Raw genomic sequence first — 23,696 nt, 5'->3', positions numbered from 1 at the left:
GTGACGTCTCATGCGACAGTCTTCCCTCCTCTGCTTCCGAAGTGGGGAGCAGCCAAATTTCATGGCCTCTTTGCTCATACAGCTTGGAGGTTGAAAACCACCCCTGTCGCTACCCCAGGCTCTTGGAAGATGTCACGCTGCGTCCACATCAGCCTCGGACACGGTTTCCGGTAGGGCTACCCACGCCCTGAGCAGCTGACTCTTTCCCGCTGATGCTTCTTATGGGAACTTCTCGGCATCTTTTTCTAGATTCACAGCCTCTACCCAAATTCGTGTGCCTTCTGTGAATTCCCTCCCACCACTGCCCACTCTGGAATCACTCCTTGGAGTTAATTCCGACCTTGGCATCCCTCAGTCAGGCTCCCAGAGAGGCAGGACGCACGTTTCATCTTGTCCCACCTCCCACTCGCCCTCCCACATGCACTGGGACCCATGCACGGGTATACTTGGGCGTGCTTAGCCCCATCGCCTCCCTGTACGTACTCACACATTTGAGATTTGTCAGTTTACTACCTGAGTATTAGGACCATGACATCATAATAGAGCCCCAGACCCGGGTGGACAGCCAGAGCCGATCCTTGCAGGGGACTTCACGAGCAGAGCAGCACCCCCTCTCGGCCACCGATGTTGACTGAAACCCCCTAACCTGCGTCCCCCCATATCTCTGTGCTAAAGAGAGTGTCGAGGCCCATTTTTGAGAGAGACAAGGCTCTCCTGGGAAAAGCCAGGCATTTGGGGAGGACAAGACCATCTTTGAGGTGGTTCCCTCACTCCTGTGTGGGGGTTGCTTCCTTCTTGCTTCCTCATCTTTATTGTAGACCACGGTTAGCCTGAAAAACAAAAAATGTTAAAGTCATCTTTTCAGGGTTTGCTTACTAAAATAGTTGTAAGGATACCCCAGATCTTGCTTTCACCACCAGAAATGGGGTTTAGTTATAAAATCTTTGTAAAGAACCCTACAGTGCTGGCTGCTTTGTTAGGCTTGTCTGTGTTGGACATCCACGCATTCATGACATGTGGCCCAGAATGCAGAGTGAGCGGGGTCAGGTCTCCCGGCTGACGGTGGCTGCCCACCTACAGAGGCATGTGGCTGCACAGTCGCCTTTTAGGAATCCAGCTCTTCTGCCCTGTGCTCAGCGCAGGGTGCCCCGAGTCCAGCCCGCAGTGTCTGGGGCCTCTCCAGGGGCGTCCCTGCTCCCCCACACCCCAGAGCTCGGTGCTGGGCACGCTACCTCCCTCCTCTATGGTCTTGCCCTCGTGGGACCATGGGCTCCTCCTCGTGTGGTCCCACGAATTCTGGAGCTGGGCTCCCTCGAGCCCCGCAAATCTGTGCCCCGCCACCTGTCATCCCTTGTATTTCTTTTCTAGAGCTCTCCAAGTCCCAGAATGACATGACTTCTGACAAGCAACTCCTAGCCACGGGGCCCAGGCAGTGCACGGGCCAGTCGGAGAGAAGGAGCCAGTCTGACACTGCCATCAACGTCACCACCAGGGTATTCCCAGAGGCCACCAGGCCACCACATGATCACCTTCCAGCCCGTTCTCGCTATAGATTTATTTTTCCTTTTATTTTGTAGCAAAACATTAAGCAGTCTGAAAGCGTGATTTGAAGCCCCTTTATATGGGGAGGCCAAAGGAAGGTCAAAATTCAAGGTCGATTTGGAAAACGGTTCAGAATAGGGAAAGGTTTCAGTCTAATTGCGAGCCCCTGGGACTTCCACGTGTCCACAGGAGCTCCAGCTGGCTTCAAGGCCACAGCAAAGGCAGAGGGCTTGCCTGCAGGGCCAAGACATGCCAGGTTATTCCTGGGGTCTGCGAATACCCTTGCTGAGAGTCGAGGGGCCTTTCTACTTCCTATTTCCAACTTCTCACTTCTGGTAACCTCTGCTGGCACTCCGTCCTGGTCTCTGCTGGGAGCTGCTGAAGACATAAATACAGCATGGTGACGGGCAGTCCTGAGGGAGGTTCTCTCCAGGTCTCGGAGCCACGAGAGCGACCTCACCTCATTGAGGCTTTTAGGGAAATCGTTCCTCTGGCTTTCTAGCGGGATTGAGCCAGCCTGAAGCAGAGGCACTGGGTGTGAGAGAAAGCCGACTTTTGGATCAGAAAACCTGGGTTCTAGCCCAGCTGGGGTGACTTGGCTATGACAGGTGCCACCACCTGGCTGTTTCCAGGGTTGATATGACTGCTTTAGTTGGCTGGACAGGACAGGTGCCCCGTCTCTACCACGGTGGGCTCTATTTGAGATGTCCCCAGACACACTACGCTTTAGCCTCACTCTCCTGCTGGGACTTCCACACACCCTCTCAAGATTTCAAATCCTGCCTCCATCCGCTGCCCACCACCTTGGGCACGTCACATGAACTCCCTGAGCATCAGTGTGCCCCCCGTGAAATGAAGGTGATAATACGTGTTCTGCCCATAGCACAGGCTTCTTGTAAAGATCCCCTGAGATAATATAGTATCTAAATTGCTGTTTAAGTTATCTGAATCGCCAGCATTTCTTATTATGTGCCAGACTCTGTACTAAAAACTTTACTTGGACTATTTCCTTTTATCCTCACATCATCCCGTGAAGTAGGTATTACATTTGGCCCTATTTTACATTTAGGGAAACTGAGGCTTAGAGGGATTAAGTCACATGCCCCTGGTGACATAACCAGAAAGTGGTGGGCAGTCTCAGCTTGGAGGGTGAACGCTGGAGCCGAGATTCTCAGCTTTAGGATATATGTGAGTCACCTGGGAAGCTGTCGCAATGCAGACTCTGAACCGGTACCTCTGGGGCAAGCATGAGATGCAGAATCTTGGATATGTTTCTAAGGAGCTCATGGGTGAGCAGGTGAGGTGATGCTGCCGGCCCTCGGACCTCACTTTAGGAACAAGGTGTCTAGAGAAGTGAAATGTATTTGGAAGGTCTTTGAAACCCTAAAGCGCAAACAAGAGTTCGTTCCCTCGGCTCCCCAGGGTCCACAGCAACACTATCCCAACCACCGTCCCTGAGTCAAGAGACGGAGGAAAGGGTTACTATCTATTTAGAAAATGATATGTTCCAGGAATGATGGCAGCTTTTGTTACATACTTTGTCACATTTAATTCTCATAAAAATCCGGAGAAGATATTGTTACTCCCACGCTAAAGATCTAGAACCTGTGTTTTCGTGAGAGGTCAACCAACTTGTCTAACGTCACATATGCAAGGCGGAGCTAGGAGCAGAACCTAAGTTTCTATCATTCTAAATACTAAACTCTTAACCTCTTCATCATATGCCCCACATAAGAAGGATAAATAAAAGCCACTGAAGAAAGAGGGTTCAGGATGGGGGTTCTGAAAGCTCAAATAATTCTCTTCCTTGTCTGGGTGGAATGAAGCCACACTGATGCTAGCACTGGCTAAGAGTTGACAGAGTACCAGGCACTGTTCTTGGTGTAAAGCCCTGAGAGGCATTTAACTTTTTCATCCTCAAAACGCCCTGTGAGGTCTATACTATTACTGTCCCCATTAAAGATGACACTGGGGCAAAGAGACGACCGAGGAGTAATGTGGTCAGAAGTGGCAGGGCCACGTGGAGCCTGCTCCAGAGACCTCACCTGTAACACCTGCTAGGAGAGGTGGCAGCGAAGTTAGAGACTGGCACATTTCCTACTCTGATGTCACGTGCCCTGTGATGGGGCAGCTCAAGTATCCACAGGCTTAGCTTTTGGCATATGGAAGCTGACATAACGTGGCATCCGTGGCACGCACCCTCCCCTGCTGCGTGTGCATGTGGAATGAGCCTACTGGGCAGTTGCAAGGTTGTCTGATGGGACCGGGGAGCTCAAGGGTAGAAGCGAGGAGGAGCAGGGGAGGCCGTGGCTAGAGCGTCCCCATCGTGTAGACACTCTATCACCTGTGTGTCCACTTCACTGCCATGCTCTTGGCCAGACAGGCTTACAACTTTTGCAGGTGTTCTCTCTCCCCACCTCACTGGAAGATATGGCTGTTTTAAGGAGAATTTAGCCAAATGTTCATAAAGTTCTTAGCAATCGTGGCATGATCTATAAAGGCTAAATAATGATTGGGTTGAAATATGGAGTACGTCTTTAAATAGGACGTTTATCAGACTGCAATTACACATGCCTTAGCTGGTGAGCTCACAAAAATCACACATTTTGTGGGGAGCATCTTGCCAACATTAAGCACACAAGGTGGTGCCCTTTGGAAGTAGGAGATGTGGTGACCACTTTGCAGGTGGCAACACTGAGGCACAGAATTATCGGATGCTTTTCTTAAAGCCACATGGTGACTCCGGGGTGTTAACTGGGAAAAGAGCTCCGGATGTCTTCCATGTCACTTCTCCATTAAGTTTGAGCTTCATGTTCTGAAAATGCTTCTGCAAAGACCCTCCCTTAAGCAGCTGGGTTAGGATTCTTCAAGAAGTGAGTTCTTCTTCCTTCTCCTTTGAGATTTCGCGTGCACCCCAGTGGGATTTTGTTTCACATCTCTTTAATGTGTGGTTGATCCATATGGGCCATAAAGACACACTCCTGTTATCCAGGAAGGAGGCATACAAAGTGGTTAGGAGGGGCCCTCTCTGAGGAGAGAGATCGAGGACAGAGCTGGAGAAGAAGGCCTTATATCATTCTGTACCCCTTTGTATGATGTCAAGGTTGCCATGTAGCCTAAGATCTAAAGAGACAGCCCACCCCAGGGTGTGGTGCTCCCTGCCCATCTTCTCTTTCCCCACCTGCTGACCACACCTCAGAGTCTGAGCAGCAAGAGAAGGGAGGCAGCAGTGTTGGGTTTCAACTGTTAAAACACTTGGTCCTCAGATTTAAGGGCAGTTGATCCTGCCAATGGTCCCAGGAGAGGTGGTCTACTTGTCGGCTGAGATTCAACATGGCTCAGAGCATGTGTTATTGGCCAAGCCCAGCCTGGGTATTTTCCTGATACCCGAGTGAATGTTTCTGTTAAAAAGCAACCCTCAGAGGCAGTCTCAGAGGCAGCCACAGTTGCTCTTCCTTCCCTTATCTAAGATCAGAAAAATCCCAAACGCACATATTGCGTGGGTCGAGAGTCCATAATTTGATCAAGTCAAATCTGATGTTTGTTGATCTTCCAGCATATAACGTTAAACTTAATACTCTTTGCAGAGTAGGTTTCATTTGGGGCAATCATTTTTTTCCGTAATCTGGCCCAAACTAGATAGTTATTGAAATACGTTAAAAATCACAGGGAAAAAAATGCCTTCTGTTTGCATCTTGATGCCCTTTAATAGGACACTGAATCTGACAAAATCATTCAAGTCCTTCCGAATTTACTGGAGAAGAGTGGGACACCAGATTTCAAGTTGGATTCCTTAGTCAATCAAAATAGGCATATTTTTTAGAAGAGTATCGACTTATCAAACAATTTCAAAATATTTATATTTGTGTTTAAGCTTCATTAAAGGTTTTCCAGGATCCTGATGCATTTAGAAGCACGGTGGCCCCTAGAGTAGGAATTTGACCTGCCATGTGATCGCTACTAAAAAGATAGCTCTTTGTTCCTTTTTGGAACTTTCCATCATCAGTTTTTTTGTGATTCAAAAACTATGTTCCTTTAAAGAAGACTGAATTAAATGGTTGTATATTGAGCACCTAGGAGGCACAAAGCTTTATATTAATATTTAGCTCCACTTTATTCTTTCTATCTGGGCCTGACTACTTATCAATTTCCTTATATGCTGTTACCAGTGGAATCTTCCATGTTCCCCAAAGCCTCTCCCCAACACGCTCAGAAGGAGGCCTTGCGGGAGGAGAACCCTCTGACGTCTTCCTCCCACTTGAGTTTCTCTGTCTCCTTAGTCATCCTTTCCTCCTGCTTTAGAAATGGACGTTCCTTCCCAAGGCAGTGCCCTCCACTGGGCATTGGCTCTCCTTTCTCTTTTCCCTCCTCTGGGACCTTGTTCCATCATCTTGCAGTTTTTCCCCTCTTTGACCATTTCTCCTCAACCTACAAATATGTCCCAATCTTCCTCACCTTAAAAAATAAAAACAGCTTCTGAAGGATTCCCCATCAAGCTGCGCCTCCATTTCTTCATCACGGCCAAAATTCACGGAAATGTCGTCAGCTCTCGCTGCCACTGCTCTTGTCCTCACCCTTGCTCTCCCTCTGTGCGCTCCCAACTTCCTTGCAGCCTGCAATCCCCCGGTTACCAGTGTGCAGCCCCCAGGGACCCCCGATGGATGAGCCAGGTGGCTGATTTGCAAGTCATCCTCGTCAATCATTTTGTCGAATTTGACTCAGTTGACCAGAATTCCATTCTTCTCTTTAATTAAAAGGAACGACTTTTATTGCTTTTCTGTATAACAAAACCTATGCCTACTCACTGATGAAAATTTAGAAAACACAGGCTCTGGGGACAGCCACTTTGACTATGCACATACACTCATTTTACAAAAGTGTCACCCACTCTTATAATTTGTTTTTATAAGAAAATCTGGGATTGGCCCCGTGGTAGAGTGGTTAAGTTCACACACTCTGCTTTGGCAGCCTGGGGTTCGCCAGTTTGGATCCTGGATGCTGACCTATACACCGCTCATCAAGGAATGCTGTGGCAGCATCCCACATAGAGGAACTAGAATGACCTACACCTGGGATACGCAACTATGTACTGGGGCTTTGGGGAGGAAAAAAACAAAAAAGAGGAAGATTGGCAACTGAAGTTAGTGCAGGGCCAGTCTTCCACTCTAAAAAAACAAAAAAAAGAAAAAAAGAAAAAAAAAGAAGATCTAACATTATGTCTCAATTCTTTCCATGTCAATAAATATACATTGCCACTTTTAACAGCTACTTTTTAGGGCTTTTAATTCACGCTTCCAAATTGCCCTCCTCTGAAGGCACTCAGAAGGAGAGTAGCCCACTTTCCGGCACTCCAGCCAGCACTAGAGTTTATACTTTTTATTTTAACATTTGTTAATTTGACAGGCAATTTTGAAAAATTGCATTTCTTTAATTTCAGGCGAGCCTTTTCTCATACATTTTTCTCCTCTTCAAACACCCTTCATTCCTGAAATCCTCATCTTGGATCTCCAGCTCCTCCAGCCTCTGTACCCTCCCCTGTGCCCACCCTTTAGTGTCCCCGAGCCACCTGGTCCCTGGACAACCTCACTCATCACTGTGTGTGCATGTTCTCGTGTCCCGTCTCTGTCTAGCCTCTTGAGTCTCTGAGGTGGCACTGGTCTCTAACAGGTCTGGGAACAAGCTCCGTACTTGACCGTCATGACAGCCCCTCCACTTGGGGTGCCTTACGTTGGGTCTTTCCCCAGCCAGCCTTCAACACCCCTCTCAGGTCACACTCCCACTGAAGGTCATCCCAGATGCCCCTTTCCGCTTAAACCCTCCCTCTCCTCTTTCCCGTTGACTTGGCTCGTGGCTCCATTTTAATGGCGTGTCTATTTCCTGCCCGCTAGTGAGTGCCTGGAGAACAGATTTTGTATTTTCTCCTCCTTCCGCTTCTCTCTCTCCTTCTCTCCTCCTCCTCTTCCTTAGGACTTAGAGTGGTGGAGTGAATACAGTGTTGCTTAGAAATGTCTGGTGGAATTGAGTTGACATTCTGGGGACTGAGCATAAACAGTAATTTCGAGGTAATCATTTCTTTCATTTGTTCTCTAACATTCTCACTTATGAAAATTATGAAATTATGACTATGGTGCATCTGTTATATTTCTAAGTTCTGCTTCCAACTCAGCATCAAAACCTAAAGTCTCAATTGAGAAACTTTGTATTTTTAGCTAATAAGAGGTTTTCCCAGCTTGCCCATGGTGTTTATTGCTCTACACTAGCACTGTCCAATAGAACCTTCCAGCCACTGCCACATGTGGCTACTGAGCACTTGAAATGTGTCTAGTGCAACTGAGGAACTGAATTTATTAATTTTATTTGATTTTAATTAATTGGAATTTAAATAGCCATATGTGGCTAGTGGCTACCATATTGGAAAGCTGTATATATTCAAAAAGGTCTACAACTTTTTAACAAAGTATTTTTGTAAAATTTAGAGACGTATTTTGATTTTTCCCCTTTTTATGAGCATATTGGAGCTAAAACTGCCTAACAGGCTGAATACTGTATTTCATGTGATTAAATGCCAGGATCATTATGAAGGCTAAAATGTGGACTTCAATTTCTTTACGACTTATACTAATCCTTAACTAACCCACTCATCACCGTTCATAAATATCCCAGGGCTTGAGGATTTGTGCCTCGGGGCCCCATGGGTGTGTGTGTATGCATTTATCCAAACGGAAGTGTGCCCTCTTAGCACCTGAAGTTTGCATATTGGTGGCATCAGGTAATAGATGCGAGCTGTGCTTGCTGAAGTCACCACAGTTGGGGTGCAGCCTGTATTATTAACTCTGTGTTTCTTTTTTCAGAAGGTCAGCGCCCCAGATATTCTGAAACCTCTCGATCAAGAGAGTCCCAGACGCTTTACTAGCCCTGTTTTGAAGCAAGAGGATCTCTTATTCAGTCCAACGCCCGACACTTTATTCTCAGGAGGCTTGAGACACGTGAGTCTCATTTAATAACCTTGATGCATGATCAGGGGTTGTTATCGTGATGTCCAGTTGGATTGGTAGGCTAGGATAGGAGTGAAGTGTGGTTTGGGGGATAAACTGGAGCACGACACTAGAGTGTGGAGGTGATATTTTACTTAAGTTGGGAGCTGGGTAAAACCTTGCTACACTTTGATGGTGGTTTCTCTTTTTTACAACATCTCATTGTGAACATTTTCATACCTACAGGGCGTAATTAATAATAAATAATGGTGGCTTTGGATGAGCAGCTTTTAATTTTGATGAAGTCTCATTTATCAAATTTTTCTTTTATGGTTATTTTTCTGTCTACTCACAAGCCATGAAGGTCTTCTCCTGTGTTTTCTTCTAGAAGCTTTATAAAAGTTTAGCTTTTATAGGTAGGTCTATGCTCCAACTCATTAATTTTTGTGAATGGTGCAAAATAGAGGTTGAGGTTCATTTTTTTCCCATATGGATACACAGTTATTCCAGCGCCATTTGTAAAAAAGACTGATTTTCCCATTGACTTTGGTGTCTTTGTTGAAAGTCAAATGACCATGTAAGTCTGATTTTTGTTTTTTGGAGATTCTCTATTCTGCTCCGCTGGTCTCTTTGTCCCTCTTTACGCCGAGACCACGCCGTCTTGGTAACTGCAGCTTTGTCAGAAGCCTTGAATTTGGGTAGTTTAAGTCCTCCAACTTAGCTCTCTTTTTCAAGATGTCTCTGTGATGTTTTAAATGCGGTCTCTGGTTATAGGCAGACATTTTTATTCATTCATTCATTTATTCAAAAACATTAAATGAATACTTTATGCCTAAATTTGTGATATATGGTATAATAGCACCTTGGATGAGGGGTCATGAGACCTCAATTGCAGTCATAGCTCTTTAACTAATTAAATGATCTTGAACAATCACAAAAATCTCTCCAAACTTCGGAGTCCTCATCAAGGAAACGAGCATCAGTTGTTCCTTTTATTTCTGAATTGCTTTGAGAATCAAATAAATGCACACATTCTGCGGTGTAATATAGTGGGTTAAGAACTCAGCTTCTAGAAGCCAACTTCTTGGGTCACGTTTGCCTCCTTTAGTGGCAAGGAGTATGACCTAGGACAAGTCCTTTAACCTCTCTGTGCCTTGGGGTGATTGTGTTTTTATGGAAAATAGTGCTTACTTCAGAAAATGATAGACTTTCCCCTCCTTTACGTGAATACCCAGTGGAACATTCAGAAGTCATGGCAGAAGCAGGCCAGATCCGTGCATTGAAGGATAGCGAATACCCTTGACTCAGTCTGCTAAATGCTAGCAGCTCCCAGCCCAGCCCTTCGCGGGCCCTGTGGGTGGTCCTGCTTCCATCAAAACCACTGCTGTACACCCTCACTACCCAGAATGTGGGGCCCAGGAGCATTAGCATCTTCTGGGAGCTTGTCAGACCTGCAGAATCTCTGGCCCCATCACAGACCTATTGGGTCAGAATCTGCAATTTAACAAGATCCACAGGAGATTCATACGCATGGTGAGGTTTGAGAAACCCTGATTGAGCCCTGGCAGTTTCACACTTGAGTAAAGTAGGTCACCTCTTAAGAATTTTTTAATAGTCTAGGGCTGTGCTGTCCAATATAGTAGTCATCAGTTGCATGTGGCTATTGAGCACTTGAAATATGGCTAGTCTGAATTGAGATATCCTGTGAGTGTAAAATACACACGGGATTTTGAAGACTTAAATATGAAAAAAATGTAAAATGCCTCATTAATGATTTTTATATTGATATAGGTCAAAATGATAGTGTTTTGGATATATTACATTAATAAAATACACTATTAAAATTAATTTCACCTATTTCTTTTTTTCTAATGTGGCTACCAGAGAATTCTAAATGACGTATTTCGCTCCAGTTCTATCTCTGTTGGACAGCACTGGTCTGCATGCTATGATTGTGCATTAAATAGCACCTGGAGTTCTCTGGAACCATATCCAAAACGTTGTATAATGTGCCTCTGTGCACTTTGCTGGGAAGAAAGCTCATGTTTTCATCCAGTTCTCAAACGGGTCTGTGCGTCCACATGGGTCAAGGACCAGAATTCGGCTCTCAAATGCAAATCAGTTCACACAAGTCCTCTTGTGGACCCTGCCAACCCCCTGTTGAGTGCACCCACATGCTCCGGGTCACACAGATGGTTGAGGCAGAACCAGACGGAATTTCTGACTGCCGAGGCCCTGGCCCTCTGCTTCTCGGATGCCCTAAGGTTGTGAGAGTCTGGGGATGGCCCTGCCAGGATATCTCAGAGGGCTTGTGTTGGAGGATGGCTCAGCATCTTTCTTTACAAGTAGGTGTTGTTTATACTTGAGGATGGTTCAGGAAGGTGAAAGCACTGAGGAAACACTTTCCTGAGGGCAAGGTAAGCAATGGTGGCTCCAGAACATTCTCTCCTAGGATTGAACCCTGTCCTAGGTATGAGACAGGGAGAGCAGAGGGGTGGCCTCTGGGAGGCTTTTCCAAGACTCTTCTGGAAGCTTTGCCTCTTCCCAGGTGACAGAAGGACTCCAAGGACGCCAGCCAACTTGAGCCTTTATTAGGCTGACCCAGGAGGATGGGGCTAAACCTTTGGGATTGCTCAAGGGGCGGTTTTCCCTGAACCACCCAGGGTCCCGCTAGACTGGACTCTAAGCTCCTTTGAGGGCCAAAGTCATGTCGTTGTATGACCAGAAACCAACACGTAGGCAGGGACACGGGCTGGGAGCCACCCCACAATGGTCCACGGGGCCCTATACCACCTGTGCTGCCCCCAGGCTGCTATCACTTTCCCTCTTGCTCTCTCTCCAGACACACTGGGCAGACTCAGGCCCGCCTTGGGGCGTTTCTTCGGCTGTTGCCTCTCCCAGGCACCAAGCTCATTCACTCCCTTGCTTCATGTCTTTCCTCCAAGGTCACCTTCTCAGGGAGATTGGCCCCTGTTCTGCACTCCCATCCCCCTTACCTGCCCTGTGCTTATCCGTAATCATATCACCTTCTGTAGCTATATAATCGGCTTATCTGTTGTTTATTGTCTGTTGTAATTCTCAAGTGCCCAGGGCAGTGCCTGATACTTAAATGGCACTCAATAAATATTTGTGGAATGATTGGCTTAATCCTTATCATAACTATGTTTATTGAAAACCTACTATGTGCCAGCTCCTGAGCTAGGCGCTTCACCTCTCAATCGTACTTTCAACGATCATGTCCTGTGGATGCTATTATCCCATTTCATGAATGGGAAACCTGAGGTTCACAGAGGTGAGGCGACTCGCTAAGGTCATAGGGTAACTGCAGAACTGGTCCAATGCTCAGGGCCACGTGAGTCAAGCCCAGGCTTTTTGTACTATCCCACGGTACTTGTTAAACTCTTAAACTGAGTTGTCTTCCTGACCCCAGCCCTGGTCCAGATTCGCTCACTTGGGGCTGATCCACCTAGAAGCTGACCTTTACGAGTTTGGGAGGATGAGGCTGGGGTAAGGGGATGCTGTGGGTGTGTTCATCTTATCCAGACCCTCTTTCTTAGGATTGTTCCTCCAAACCCCAGTGCAAATTCACCAGGGCTGTCCATTGTTCCTTCTTCTAAGGTCTCTGATTTATGCCCTTAACCTTTATCATCATGAGATTGAATTATTATGCATTTAATCCTAACCTGTTCCCTTTAGATTGAAGCACTGTTCATTTGAGAAAACTAAACTCCCACAAAACAAATAACTGATTATGCTTCTTGCCCAAGGATGTTGCCAACCCCGGAGAGATGTTGACAGTCCCCCAGAAACAGGAAGTTGGGGCTAGAAAAAGCTTATGAAATCTCTATTTATTACCAAAGGAGAACGATAAATGGGCAATTAACAGGGGAAACACTCAACCTCCTCCGGTAGTTAAATCAGTGCAAAATTAGAGCAAGCACTATTTTAGGACCATTTTAGCAAATTTTTGAAATGATACAGCTCAGTGTTGGCAAGGTGTGGAGCAGCGGGCATTCCCGTAAACTGCTGGGGTGACCTGGAGGGCAATTAGCAATATAGATCAAAAGCCTTTAAAATGCGTGTTCTCTTTAGTCCAATGTAAGTTACAGGAAATAGTCTTTAAGAATGATCGTAAATGTTGCTCAAAATGTCTGTAACATAGATGTCCAGGCACCATCATTGTTGTTTTAATTTTTAAAAATTGGAAATGACTGAAATGTCCAAAATAAGGTTAAATAAATTATAGTACATTTATTCAGGGGAATACTTTGCAGCTATTAAAAAATAATGTGGGGGCCAGCCCAGTGGTATAGCAGTTAAGTTCCCACGTTCTGCTTTGGCGGCCCGGGGTCTGCCGGTTCGGATCCTGGGTGCAGACATGGCACTGCTCATCAAGCCATGTGGTGGCAGGTGTCCCACATATAAAGTAGAGGAAGGTGGGCATGGATGTTAGCTCAGGGCCAGCCTTCCTCTGCAAAAAGAGGAGGATTGGTAGCAGATGTTAGCTCAGGGCTGATCTTCCTCAAAAAAGAAAAAAAAAAAAATGTGGTTGGGGCCAGCCCAGTGGCATATTGGTGAGTTTGCGCACTCTGCTTTGGTGGCCTGGGGTTCACAGGTTCAGATCCTGGGTGCGGACCCAGCACTGCTCGTCCAGCCATGCTGTGGCAGCATCCCACATGAAATAGAGGAAGATTGGCACAGATGTTAGCTCAGCCACAATCTTCCTCACACAAACACACACACACACACACACACACACACACAAATAACAAAAAAATGTGGCTGAAGAATATTAATGACATAGAAAATATGTTATTGATAAATGAAAATATAAGTTTACAAAACAGTATTAGCTCATGTTTATAAAAATAAAGTGATTATATTATAGACATTGCAAAACAACTGCAAGGATTATACCAAAATGTTGATGCTGCATTGTGGGATTATGTTTTTTTTGGCTCATGTGTGTTTCCGGTATTTTCTTTATAAACGTGTAATGTTTTGTGAGAAGAAAAAAGTCCAATTTGTTAAAAAAAAAAAAAAAAAGGAAAACTCCAGTCATCAGAGGGAGTTAGAACGTGGTAGAGTGCAGACCTCCACGGTTAACTTCCAAGCATTTCCATGGGAGAAAAAAGTCATATCAGAGTTCTTGTCTGAGTTTCAATTTTGTTTATACTTCTGTTTAAAAAAAAAAAAAAAAACGCTAATGGGCTGGCCCCGTGGCCGAGTGGTTGAGTTCACGCTCCGCTGCAGGCGGCCAATGTTTCGTTGGTTCGAATCCTGGGCGCGGACATGGCATTGCTCATCAAACCACACTGAGGCAGCATCCCACATGCCACAACTAGAAGGACCCACAACGAAGAATATACAACTATGTACTGGGGGGCTTTGGGGAGAAAAAGGAAAAAAATAAAATCTTAAAAAAAAAAAAAGCTAAGAAGGAATATATTTATATCAATGTTTTCTTGTAGTTTACATTTTCTCTCCCAGTGAAGACGTTGTGATTGGCAGAAGTGACCACGTGAATTACATATTCAAGCTTCTTCAACAGGGATGGGCAGGAGGGTGGCATAAGTTTGAGGGAGAGCAGGTTTTTAACCATCAAAGGAAAAATTCAACTCCCCAGTTGTTTCCTTTAAACATAAGTTTAGGACACTGTCATGGTGTTTGGGTCACTTGTAAGTAGGGACTGGCTCAAAATGTTTGCCCTGTTCATCACACACAACTCACTGAGGTTTTCCTTCTGTATTTCAGAATTCCTCTGGCTGAAGTGATATATATATTTTTTTGGGGGGTGTGGTAGGTTAGCACTGAGCTAACATCTGTGGCCAATCTTTTTTTGCTTGAGGAAGATTGTCACTGAGCTAACAGCTGTGCCAATCTTCCTCTATTTTTTGTATGTGGGACGCCACCACAGCATGGCTTGATGAATGGTATATAGGTCCACACCTGGGATCCAAACCTGTGAGCCCCAGGCCACCAAAGCAGAGTGCACGAAATTACCCGCTATGTCATCGGGCCAGCCCCTGCACTGATATTTTTAGAGAGTGTTGTGTTTAGCTGATGTCTACTCATATTTATGTATTTTGATTCAAAAGCAGTGAAAAAAAGGAAGTAAATATATGGCCTGTTCATCTAATGGAATACTGTTGGGAGTGACAATGAACGAACTAAAACTACACCTGACCGCATAGAGGAATTTAAAAAATCGTAATATCAAGAGAAATTAAGTTATAGGAGAATATATACACAGTGTGATTCTAATTTTGTAAATTCCAAAATCAGGCAAAACTAACCAATATATTGTTTGGGGGATATATACTAATTAATAAAACCATAAAGGAAAACAAGGATGACTAACAGAAGAATTTGAAACAGCGTTTACTCAGGGACAGGAATAGAGGGGCCTGGATAAGGGAGGGCCCCTGGGCGCTTCTGAGGTCCCAGTTTTGTTATTTTACTTGAGTGGTGGGTACACGGATGTTCATCTTATAATTATTATTTAATCATATTTATCCATTACATGTACTTTTTAGTATATTATAATTTCACAATAAAAAAGGAAAGAAAGGAGAAAGGAAAGAAAAACAAAGGAAATGATTTGCTCGCCCCATTGGGTGGCATCTTCAAAAGGTTAATAAACTTGCTGTGTAAGGCGTAGTTCTCAGTCTGTTTAGACGCGTTGACTTGGTGAGGCTCATGTCAATCCTACGAATGGATCTCCATTCTACAGGTGAGGAAACCAGGCTACGGAGGGTAAGAAAATTGCTCAAGATCCCACTGGTGGCCACTTAGTGTCGGGGCCCGGAGCTGCTAGGCTGGGTCCATCGCCCCCAGCTGGACCACTGCGCTAGGAGGCTCTGGGGGTAGCTCTCAGTGATCAGGATTTCTTTATTTATTTTTACTATAGCTGTGGTTTCAGTCGGCTCCTTGCTTTCTGCCTTTGTAAAATAAAAGGGCATCGGGCCTCGCTTGCAGTTAGAGTAGATAAGCTGTGACCTTTCGAGAAGGTCGCCGAAGGCTCCCTGCCTGCCTTAAGTAGGTAGGTCTCCCTTGCTTGGGTTGATTTTTCTTTCACACGCAGACAGCACCCATGGCTCTACCAAAGTCGGGCTGAGTTCTCAGCTGCTCTTCTGGGCCAGGACCTCTTGGTGGACTCCACACGCTGCTCAAAGTTTCGACCTGCTTGAAGATTCTGGTCTGGCTACAGGGAAAACAGAACCAGAAAACCCTCCCAGGGCGATGGTGATGGAGTCATAGTTATCTCAGAAGGAATGTGCTTGACCAGGGGACCTGCTCTGCTGTCCTCTCATTCCCTGAGGCTGTCCTTTCCCCTGGCTAAGCAGGCACAGCAGGTGGATTACTCAGAGATGCCACCATCAGTGGATGGCCTGAGGCATTAGGAGCCCAGGTCCACTTCCAGCCCTACTTCTGTTTGCTCTGCAATTTTTGGGTGGGTCTCAACCTATCTTGACCTCCAATTATTTACTTACAAAATGAAGGAAGAGTGACTATAGTGTTTCCTGGATGGTTTCTAATTTTGGGCATCAGGCTGGATGAGCCGGGTGTAACCTTCTCTGTCCTTGCACCTGAACAGCTGTGCACACAGTAGGGCAGACCTAATGCCCAGTATGAGTGTATGGGGATTAGGTCTGTCCTATTGTGTCACCAACTCCAGATGTGCCCCTGCCGTGCCAGCAGTCCTGATCCTGATGTGTTTGTTTCTCTGGGGAGCTCAGAGTCCTGCTTTCCGCAACAACCACACACCACACCTTCTCCAGTCTTTCCAAACCTCTTCAAAATTCTCCCCTACTCTTCCTCTTCATTCTCAACAAATAAACCTCCCTTCCTACTTTACAAAAAAAGTAGAACCAGCTTGGAATTCTCTAATCCTCCTAATACCAAAATTAACCTCCCAGAGTCTGCACCCAACCTACCCGCCTTTCCCCACCCAACTAGAAGCCAGTCGCCCCGGCCATGCTTTGGATTCCATCCTCTCCTGCCTTTATTGTTTCCTCCATTGAAGGTAACATATCTTTTTTTCCTCTGCCTTTAAGATTTTTCTTTTTGATTTTCAGTAATTTTATTATGGTAGTCCTACATGCAGTTTTATTTTTAAATAATTTTCCTTTGGAATCTGTGATTAAGTGACTTAACGAAAGTTATGCAAGTTTAGGACAACCCCCTGAATCTTCTCACTGGATTCTTTTGCTCCTTCAGGCACGAGGCAGCGCACCCTGCCGTAACATTTACATAGAGAACTTTTAAAATCAGAATACTTCAAGTGCTTTCTTTATTCACTTCATAAATATTTATGGAGGATTTACCATAGGCCGGGCACTGAGCTAGATACTGGAGATGAAATGGAGGGCAGACACGTGCAGCGTCCCTGCCCCCACGGAGTCCCCAGTCAAACAGGGGAGGTGGATGTTATCTTCCTTCAGAGAGAATTTTCTTTTGCTCCCAGCAGACAGCTAGCGTGGAGGCAAACAGTCTTCACCCATCTGGAACTGAGCTCATTCAAAGCTACGTTTCAGTCTTTGCGAGGACTGGTTCATTTCCAGTTGACTCCTACTCCTAGGAAGAAAGCCTTTGAGGGGTCCCCACTGGGAGGCTGAAGCTTCACCAAGCCCCTTCTCTGTGGTGGGCTTGAACTCCCATTTTTTCTGTCTAGTAAGAAGAAACTGCTGAAGCATTTTTAAGCTTCCCAGCCTCTCAGTGACAGCTTCCACTTCAGCAAACACCTCGAGTGGACAAGCAGCATCTCGTGGCAGGCACTCTCATTCCAGCGATTGCTCTTTTCTCTGGGCTTAGCGACTCCTGCGTGCCTTCCTAGCCTTGGATGCTCGTTTTTGTCTCCCAACCCTGTTAGATTGCTGAAAACCTTGCTCAGCTGCTGAGCCTCATTGCTGTTGTGTTTGGCTTGACTTCTCAGTCGTCCAGCTCTGTGCTGTGTGCATATATGAACAAATGCCCAAAGGGAAATGCTGCTCACCTCACTGTGCTTCTCTTCTCTTCAGTATCTTGGACCCTTGGGTCCTGGCTGTCTCGGTAGCTCTATGGTGCCTTGAAACAGTTTGCTGTTTAATTCAGTTTTTTATTTGTTCTTGGCAGAGGAGTTGGTGTAATACGATTTAGTCTGAAGTGAAGTCCCACAGTGAATGTCAGTTTAATTATGAGAATTTTTCTTTTTTTGTGGAAGATTAGCCCTGAGCTAACAGCTGCTGCCAATCCTCCTCTTTTTGCTGAGGAAGATTGGCCCTGAGCTAACATCCGTGCCAATCTTTCTCCACTTTATATGTGGGACACCTGCCACAGCATGGCTTGATGAGCGGTGCCATATCCGCACCCGGGATCCGAACTGGTGAACCCTGGGCCACCGAAGCAGAACATGCGCACTTAACCACTGCGCCACCGGGCTGGCCGCTAATTATGAGCACTTTTTAGCACCTTCCTACATCCACCTCATTCCTCCTTCAAGCGGCTCACGCCATTTGCCAAGCTTCCCTATGCATTATCTTCTATCTTTGCTCTTTTGTAACTCGCTTATTCATGCTGTCTCACCCCTCCATGCCTTTTTGAGTGTGAAAATTTTTTAAATGGTTTTCCATTCTAACCCTTGTGTGGGTGTTGACAGATGACATTTTTCAGAGCCGGTGACTGGGTGTGGTGGCGTTGGTTGTGTTCCTGGCATTAGTTAATTCAGGTCCGAGTCCCTCTGATGAGTTGTTGGTGCTGTTTTGTTTTTCTCTCTCTCCAGTGAGACGGAAAACCCCAGGCTTTCTTCTTAGTTTCTTTTCAGGATGCTTTCCAGCGTGGAGGAACTTGTTAGGAATTAGAAGTGGAAATCACTTAGGGTTCCTTATTTCTGTAGAGTCAGCGTTGAGATCGGTTGCATGCAAATGGGGGCAGACATTTAAGCAAATTTAACAGTGATAAGGCAGTCTGTTCTGTGTTTCTGGCACAGGCATTCTATGCTACTCGTCAACATCACCTAAGCTTAGAGCGCCCATCTACGTGCCCTGACTTGTGATGGCGGTTTTGTTTTTCATCCTAGGTCCCCATAAAAATTTAAAGACATTTGATCGTTGTCTTTGGCTGCGTATTTTACCCACTTTATTCCGTTTGCTCCTCGCCGTAACCCCGTGAGGCCAGTGTTCATTCTTCCATTTAGACTTTGACGCAGTGAACGAGTAGCAGAACCAGCATTTGAATGCAGCTTTATCTGATTCTCGGTCACAGGCACATAGCCCCACACTCTGCTGCTTTCCACGTGGCTGGTCCTGCCATGGATACCATCTGCCCTCCGAGAGCTATCTTTGCAGAATTGCACAAGAGACAGTCCACTTCATTCCAAGTGATTTGTGTTAAAGAACGAGATTGTGTAACCTTTATTACTAAGCAAAGCCCGTATCTGGTCAAGACAGGACCTTCTGAAGATTTCCCCATCTCCTTAGGGCAGAATATGTGGCAACTTATTTTGGCAAAGTACAAACTGGTGCATTATTAACTGAATGTGAGTCAGGATGCATGCTCTGTGTGAATTTTTGATTTATTTGATGTCTTGAAACCGTAACTGCAAAAAAATGGATTAACTATGAAGTAATTTATTCCATTTGTCATTCTTGATTTCAGGGAAGTTTAATTAGCATTAACAGCACTTGTACAGAGATGGGCAATTTTGATAAAGCCAATGTCACTGGAGAAATAGAATTTGCCATTCGTTATTGCTTCAAGACCCACTCTTTAGAAATATGCATCAAGGCCTGTAAGAACCTTGCCTATGGAGAGGAGAAGAAGAAAAAGTGCAATCCGTAAGTTTCTTTCTCTAAGTTTTGACATAAGATGATAGACGCATTGATTTTAAAGTTTATATGGAAAAGTGAAAGTCCAAGAATAACCAAGACAATTGTAAAAAAAGAACAAAACTAAAGGGACTTATATCAAGAATTATTCTAAAGCTGTAGTGATTCAAACAATGTGTAATTGATACAAGAATAGACAAGTAGGTCAACAGAACAGAATCGAAGTCCAGACACAGACCTTAGCATGCACGGGAACTTACATGATCAAGAGGCTATTAGTAATCAGTGTGGAAATATCAACTTCAATCAGTGGTATTGGAAAATTTGACTTTCCATATAGGAAAAATAAAATTAAAATCCTGTGTCACACAATCTAGGGAGATTAAAATTTTTTTTTTCAGTTGATAGATATGAAGTGGTATCTCCTCATTATTTTAACATGCCTTTCCCTGATTACTAAAAAGATGAACAACTTTATTTATTTATTTTTTTTGAGGAAGATTAGCCCTGAGCTAACATCCATGCCCATCTTCCTCTACTGTGTACGTGGGACGCCTACCACAGCATGGCTTGCCAAGCAGTGCCATGTCCGCACCTGGGATCCGAACCAGCAAACCCCGGGCAGCTGATGTGGAACGTGCGAACTTAACTGTTGCACTTGGGCTGGCTCCTGAGCAACATTTTTTTAAAAATAATTTTTTTACTTTTTTTTTTTTTTTGGTAAGGAAGATTGGCCCTGAGCTAACATCTGTTGCCAATCTTCCTCTTTTTTATTTTCTCTCCCCAAAGCCCTAGTACGTAGTTGTATATCCTAGTTGTACATCCTTCTAGTTCTTCTATGTGGGGCGGAGCCTCCGCACGGCTTGATGAGCAGTGCCAGGTCTGCCCAGGATCTGAATCGGTGAACCCTGGGCTGCCAAAGCAGAGTGTGAGAACTTAAGCACTATGTCACCGGGCCAGCCCCAAGATGACCAACTTTTTATAGGGTGTCAGCCACTTAGGTTCCCCTTCTGTGAACTTCCTATTCATAGCGTTTGCCCATTTTTGTACTGAATTTTTGTCATTGTCTTACTTATTTACAGGAGTTTGGTTTTTAAATCCGTTTTTAATACAATTCATCATTAGTTATATGTATTCTATAGATCTTCTCCTGGCTGTTGCTTGCTTTCTAGCGTTGTTTATGATGACTTTTCTTGTACAGAAGTTGATAATGTCAAATTCATTAACCTTCTGCTTTAAAATGTCCGCTTTTTGAGCCTGTAGAAGAATTCCACCTGAAGGTTATAGATACATTCTCCTCTATTTTCTTCTATTAGAGTTTTTTCACACTTAGGTCCTTTCACGTTAGAACTGGAATTGATTTTTTTGTGCCTGGTTTAAGGTAAGGACCACATTTTTGCCTCTCCCTGCTGAGAAAACTTTTAGCACACTGTTTTAATTACCAGCTGAGGAAAAAGAATGAATCGTTGGTCCAGTCAGGCCCTCCTCTGCTCTGAAACCTTCAGTAGCTCCTCAGCACCAGACAAGTTCCGGCGTTGCTGTGGCTCTTATGGTTCTCCGTAGCAGGGTCCCTCCTGTCTTTCCAGTCTTAACTTCGATTGCCCTACCTGTGCCATACGCTCCAGGGAAACTGGAAATTGGAATAGCTATTGTTCAAAACTATCCCCTGACTTTTTCCAAATACAGTCATGTGTCGCTTAATGATGGGGATACTTTCTGAGAAATGCGTTGTTAGGCAATTTTGTCCTTGTGCGAACATCACAGAGTGCACTTACACAAACCTAGATGGTATAGCCTACTACACGCCTAGGCTCGATGGCACTAATCTTATGGGACCCCCGTCATATATGGGGTCCATCATTGACCAGAATGTCGTCATGTGGCACATGACTCTGTGAGGCTTTTCTCGTGTTTGTGTTGAACCACTTTCCCTACTCTACTCCCACGATAGAAATCCCAATCCTGTCCATTCTTCAGACCCATCTCCAATCCCATCAGAAACGTTTATTCAAGCCTTGACCTTCCAAGCATGTTACCTCTGCTGTCATTCTCAATAGGAATATAGTGATGTGGTCAAGAGTATGGACATGGGACCCCTGGCTCCACCATTAACATGGTTTGACCTTGGGCAAGTTACTCAACTTCTCGTGTCTTAGTTTCCTCACTGTAACACGGGGTGATAATGGCAGCTACTTCAAAGGATTGTTGTGGTGTTTCCCTGCATTAGCCCACGTGGAGCTGTCAGAACAGTGTCTAGAACATTGTAAACCTTCGACAAATATTACTCTTCAGCAGGAGAGGTGGGAAGTGCACAGAGAAGGTAGGCCTAAAGATCCATATAGAGATCCCCTTAAGGCTTTGGCCAAATACTAACCTGCTCACATGCAGGACAAGATTTCCTGAGGTCTGTCAGGGGACAGCCACTGGGGAGTGTGAGTTGAACAAAAAATCTGGGAGTTACACCCCGTTGGGAAAGATTGACATTCTGACCATCCAGAGTGGAGACTTTGCTGGATACCCGGGGCATTCAGTGGACTCTGGAAAAAACATACCTTAGTAATAAGGCTTCTGTAGTCCCCAGGTAAAGGTTACTGCAACCCATCCTAACTAGGCAAAATCAAGCCTTGATAGGATCAAACTGAGTCGCCAGGAAGTGAAATGCTTGCTAGAACAAAACTCAACACTTTCCAAAGGAAAAATATAGTCCAGAGAGGATTCTGGAAGATGGCCGAGTTGGAAGCATCAGGAATCCATCTCCCCATGTAGACAACAATTGCATTGGCAAACTCTATCTGCTGTAACTATTTTGGAACTCTGGCATTTTTTTTTTTTTTTTTTTTTTTGCTGAGGAAGATTAGCCCTGAGCTAACATCCATGCCAGTCTATCTCTATTTCGTGTGTGGGTCACCACCACAACATGGCTGCTGATGAGTAGTGTAGGTCTGCACCCAGGAGCCAAACCCACACTGCCGAAGCAGAGCGCGCCAAACTTAACCACTAAGCCATGGGGCTGGCACCTCTGGAGTCTTTCGAAGGCTTGCAACTTCCAGGGGAAGGCTTGCATGGTATACTGGGGTTACTATCAGTCAATTTCAGCTCCTAGCACAGTTGCAGTGCCCGTCCCCCACCCCAACTCTTTGGCACGCGTTCCTGAAGCAGCTTGCACATGGCTTGCAGGAGCCGGGGTGGGAAAAAGGATCCTGTCCTTCAAATACGAGGGGTCTCTTCTCTGATTGCTGCTTCTTATCACAGAGGTGCAGACAAGGAGGCAGCCACTGTTGTTGCATCTCTCCCTATTATTGCAGCCCTCTTCCCCACTGCCTGAAGTGATTTTCAAAAGATGTAAAGGGCCAGTGCCCTTATTTGTCTTCTCTCTTCATTTTTCTTTTTCCCTTCTTGGGAGCCAGATACCAAAGACTAGGACATTAAAAAGTAACTGCGTATACAAGGAAAATTAGAAAGTGACCATGCATGCCCAGGTACAGGGTCAGAAAGGATCTGGAAAGACCTTAAGTTTACACCTCATGCTGATCCTTGGCACAGGGACTGTCTGCAATAATAAATTTAAAAATAAGAATAAAAAACAATAACCAAAAGCAGCAAACCCTGGGGAAGGGAGAGAATCTGTTTTCCAGAGTCAACACATTATTAGAGACAAGTGTCCAGTGTTCAACAAAAAAAATCATAAGGCATGTAAGGAAACAGGGAAGTCTGGCCCATTCGAAGGGAAAAATAAATCAACAGAAATTGTCCCTGAGAAAGATCTGGTCGCAGGTTTACTAGACAAGGACTTTAAAACAACAGTCTTAAAGACGCTCAAAGAACTAGAGGAAGATGTGGAGAAAGTCAAGAAAACGATGTACGAAAAAAATGGAAATATCAATAAAGAGATCAAAAACCTAAAGAAAAACCAAAAAGAAATTCTGGAGCTGAAAACTGCAATAAGTGAAATGAAAAATTCACTAGAGGGATTCAAAAGCAGATATGAGCAGGTGGAATAAAGAATCAGCGAACTTGAAGATACAACAATGGAAGTCACTGAGTGTGAGAAACAGAAAGAAAAAAGATTGAAGAAGAGTGAACAGAACCTCAGAGACCTGTGGGACACCATCAAGCGGACCAACATACGCATCGTGGAAGTCTCAGACGGAGAAGAGAGAGAGCAAGGGGCAGAGAGAATATTTGAAGAAATAAAAGCTGATAACTTTCCAAATTTGATGAAAGACATGAATATAAATGTCAAAGAAGCCCACTGAACTCCACGTAAGATAAACTCAAGAAGACCCGCATTGAGACACATTATAAACAAGCTTTTGAAAGACAAAGACAAAGAGAGAATCTTGAAAGCAGCAACAGAGAAGAGAATCGTCACATA

The 23,696-nt window shown here is 45.0% G+C and overlaps 1 protein-coding gene across 5 annotated transcripts in view; it reads left to right on the top strand.

Annotated features, from left to right (window-relative positions):
* The window catches only part of SYTL3 (synaptotagmin like 3), an 85,184-nt gene that overhangs the window by 50,309 nt on the left and 11,179 nt on the right, over positions 1-23,696 (top strand). For 3 of the 5 annotated variants that reach the window (XM_044761529.2, XM_070483328.1, XM_044761530.2), the window contains 3 exons: positions 1,369-1,493; positions 8,394-8,528; positions 19,152-19,330. In XM_044761529.2, coding sequence (XP_044617464.1) covers positions 1,369-1,493; positions 8,394-8,528; positions 19,152-19,330 — 439 coding nt within the window. The remainder of the gene's footprint in view (positions 1-1,368; positions 1,494-8,393; positions 8,529-19,151; positions 19,331-23,696) is intronic. The other 2 variants (XM_044761531.2, XM_070483449.1) reach the window with 2 other exon arrangements.

This window comes from Equus asinus, chromosome 1 (genome assembly GCF_041296235.1).
Source record: "Equus asinus isolate D_3611 breed Donkey chromosome 1, EquAss-T2T_v2, whole genome shotgun sequence".
NCBI classification, from domain to species: Eukaryota; Metazoa; Chordata; class Mammalia; order Perissodactyla; family Equidae; genus Equus; species Equus asinus.
Note: the sequence above shows the minus strand (reverse complement) of the source record. Positions and strands in the feature narration are given on the sequence as shown.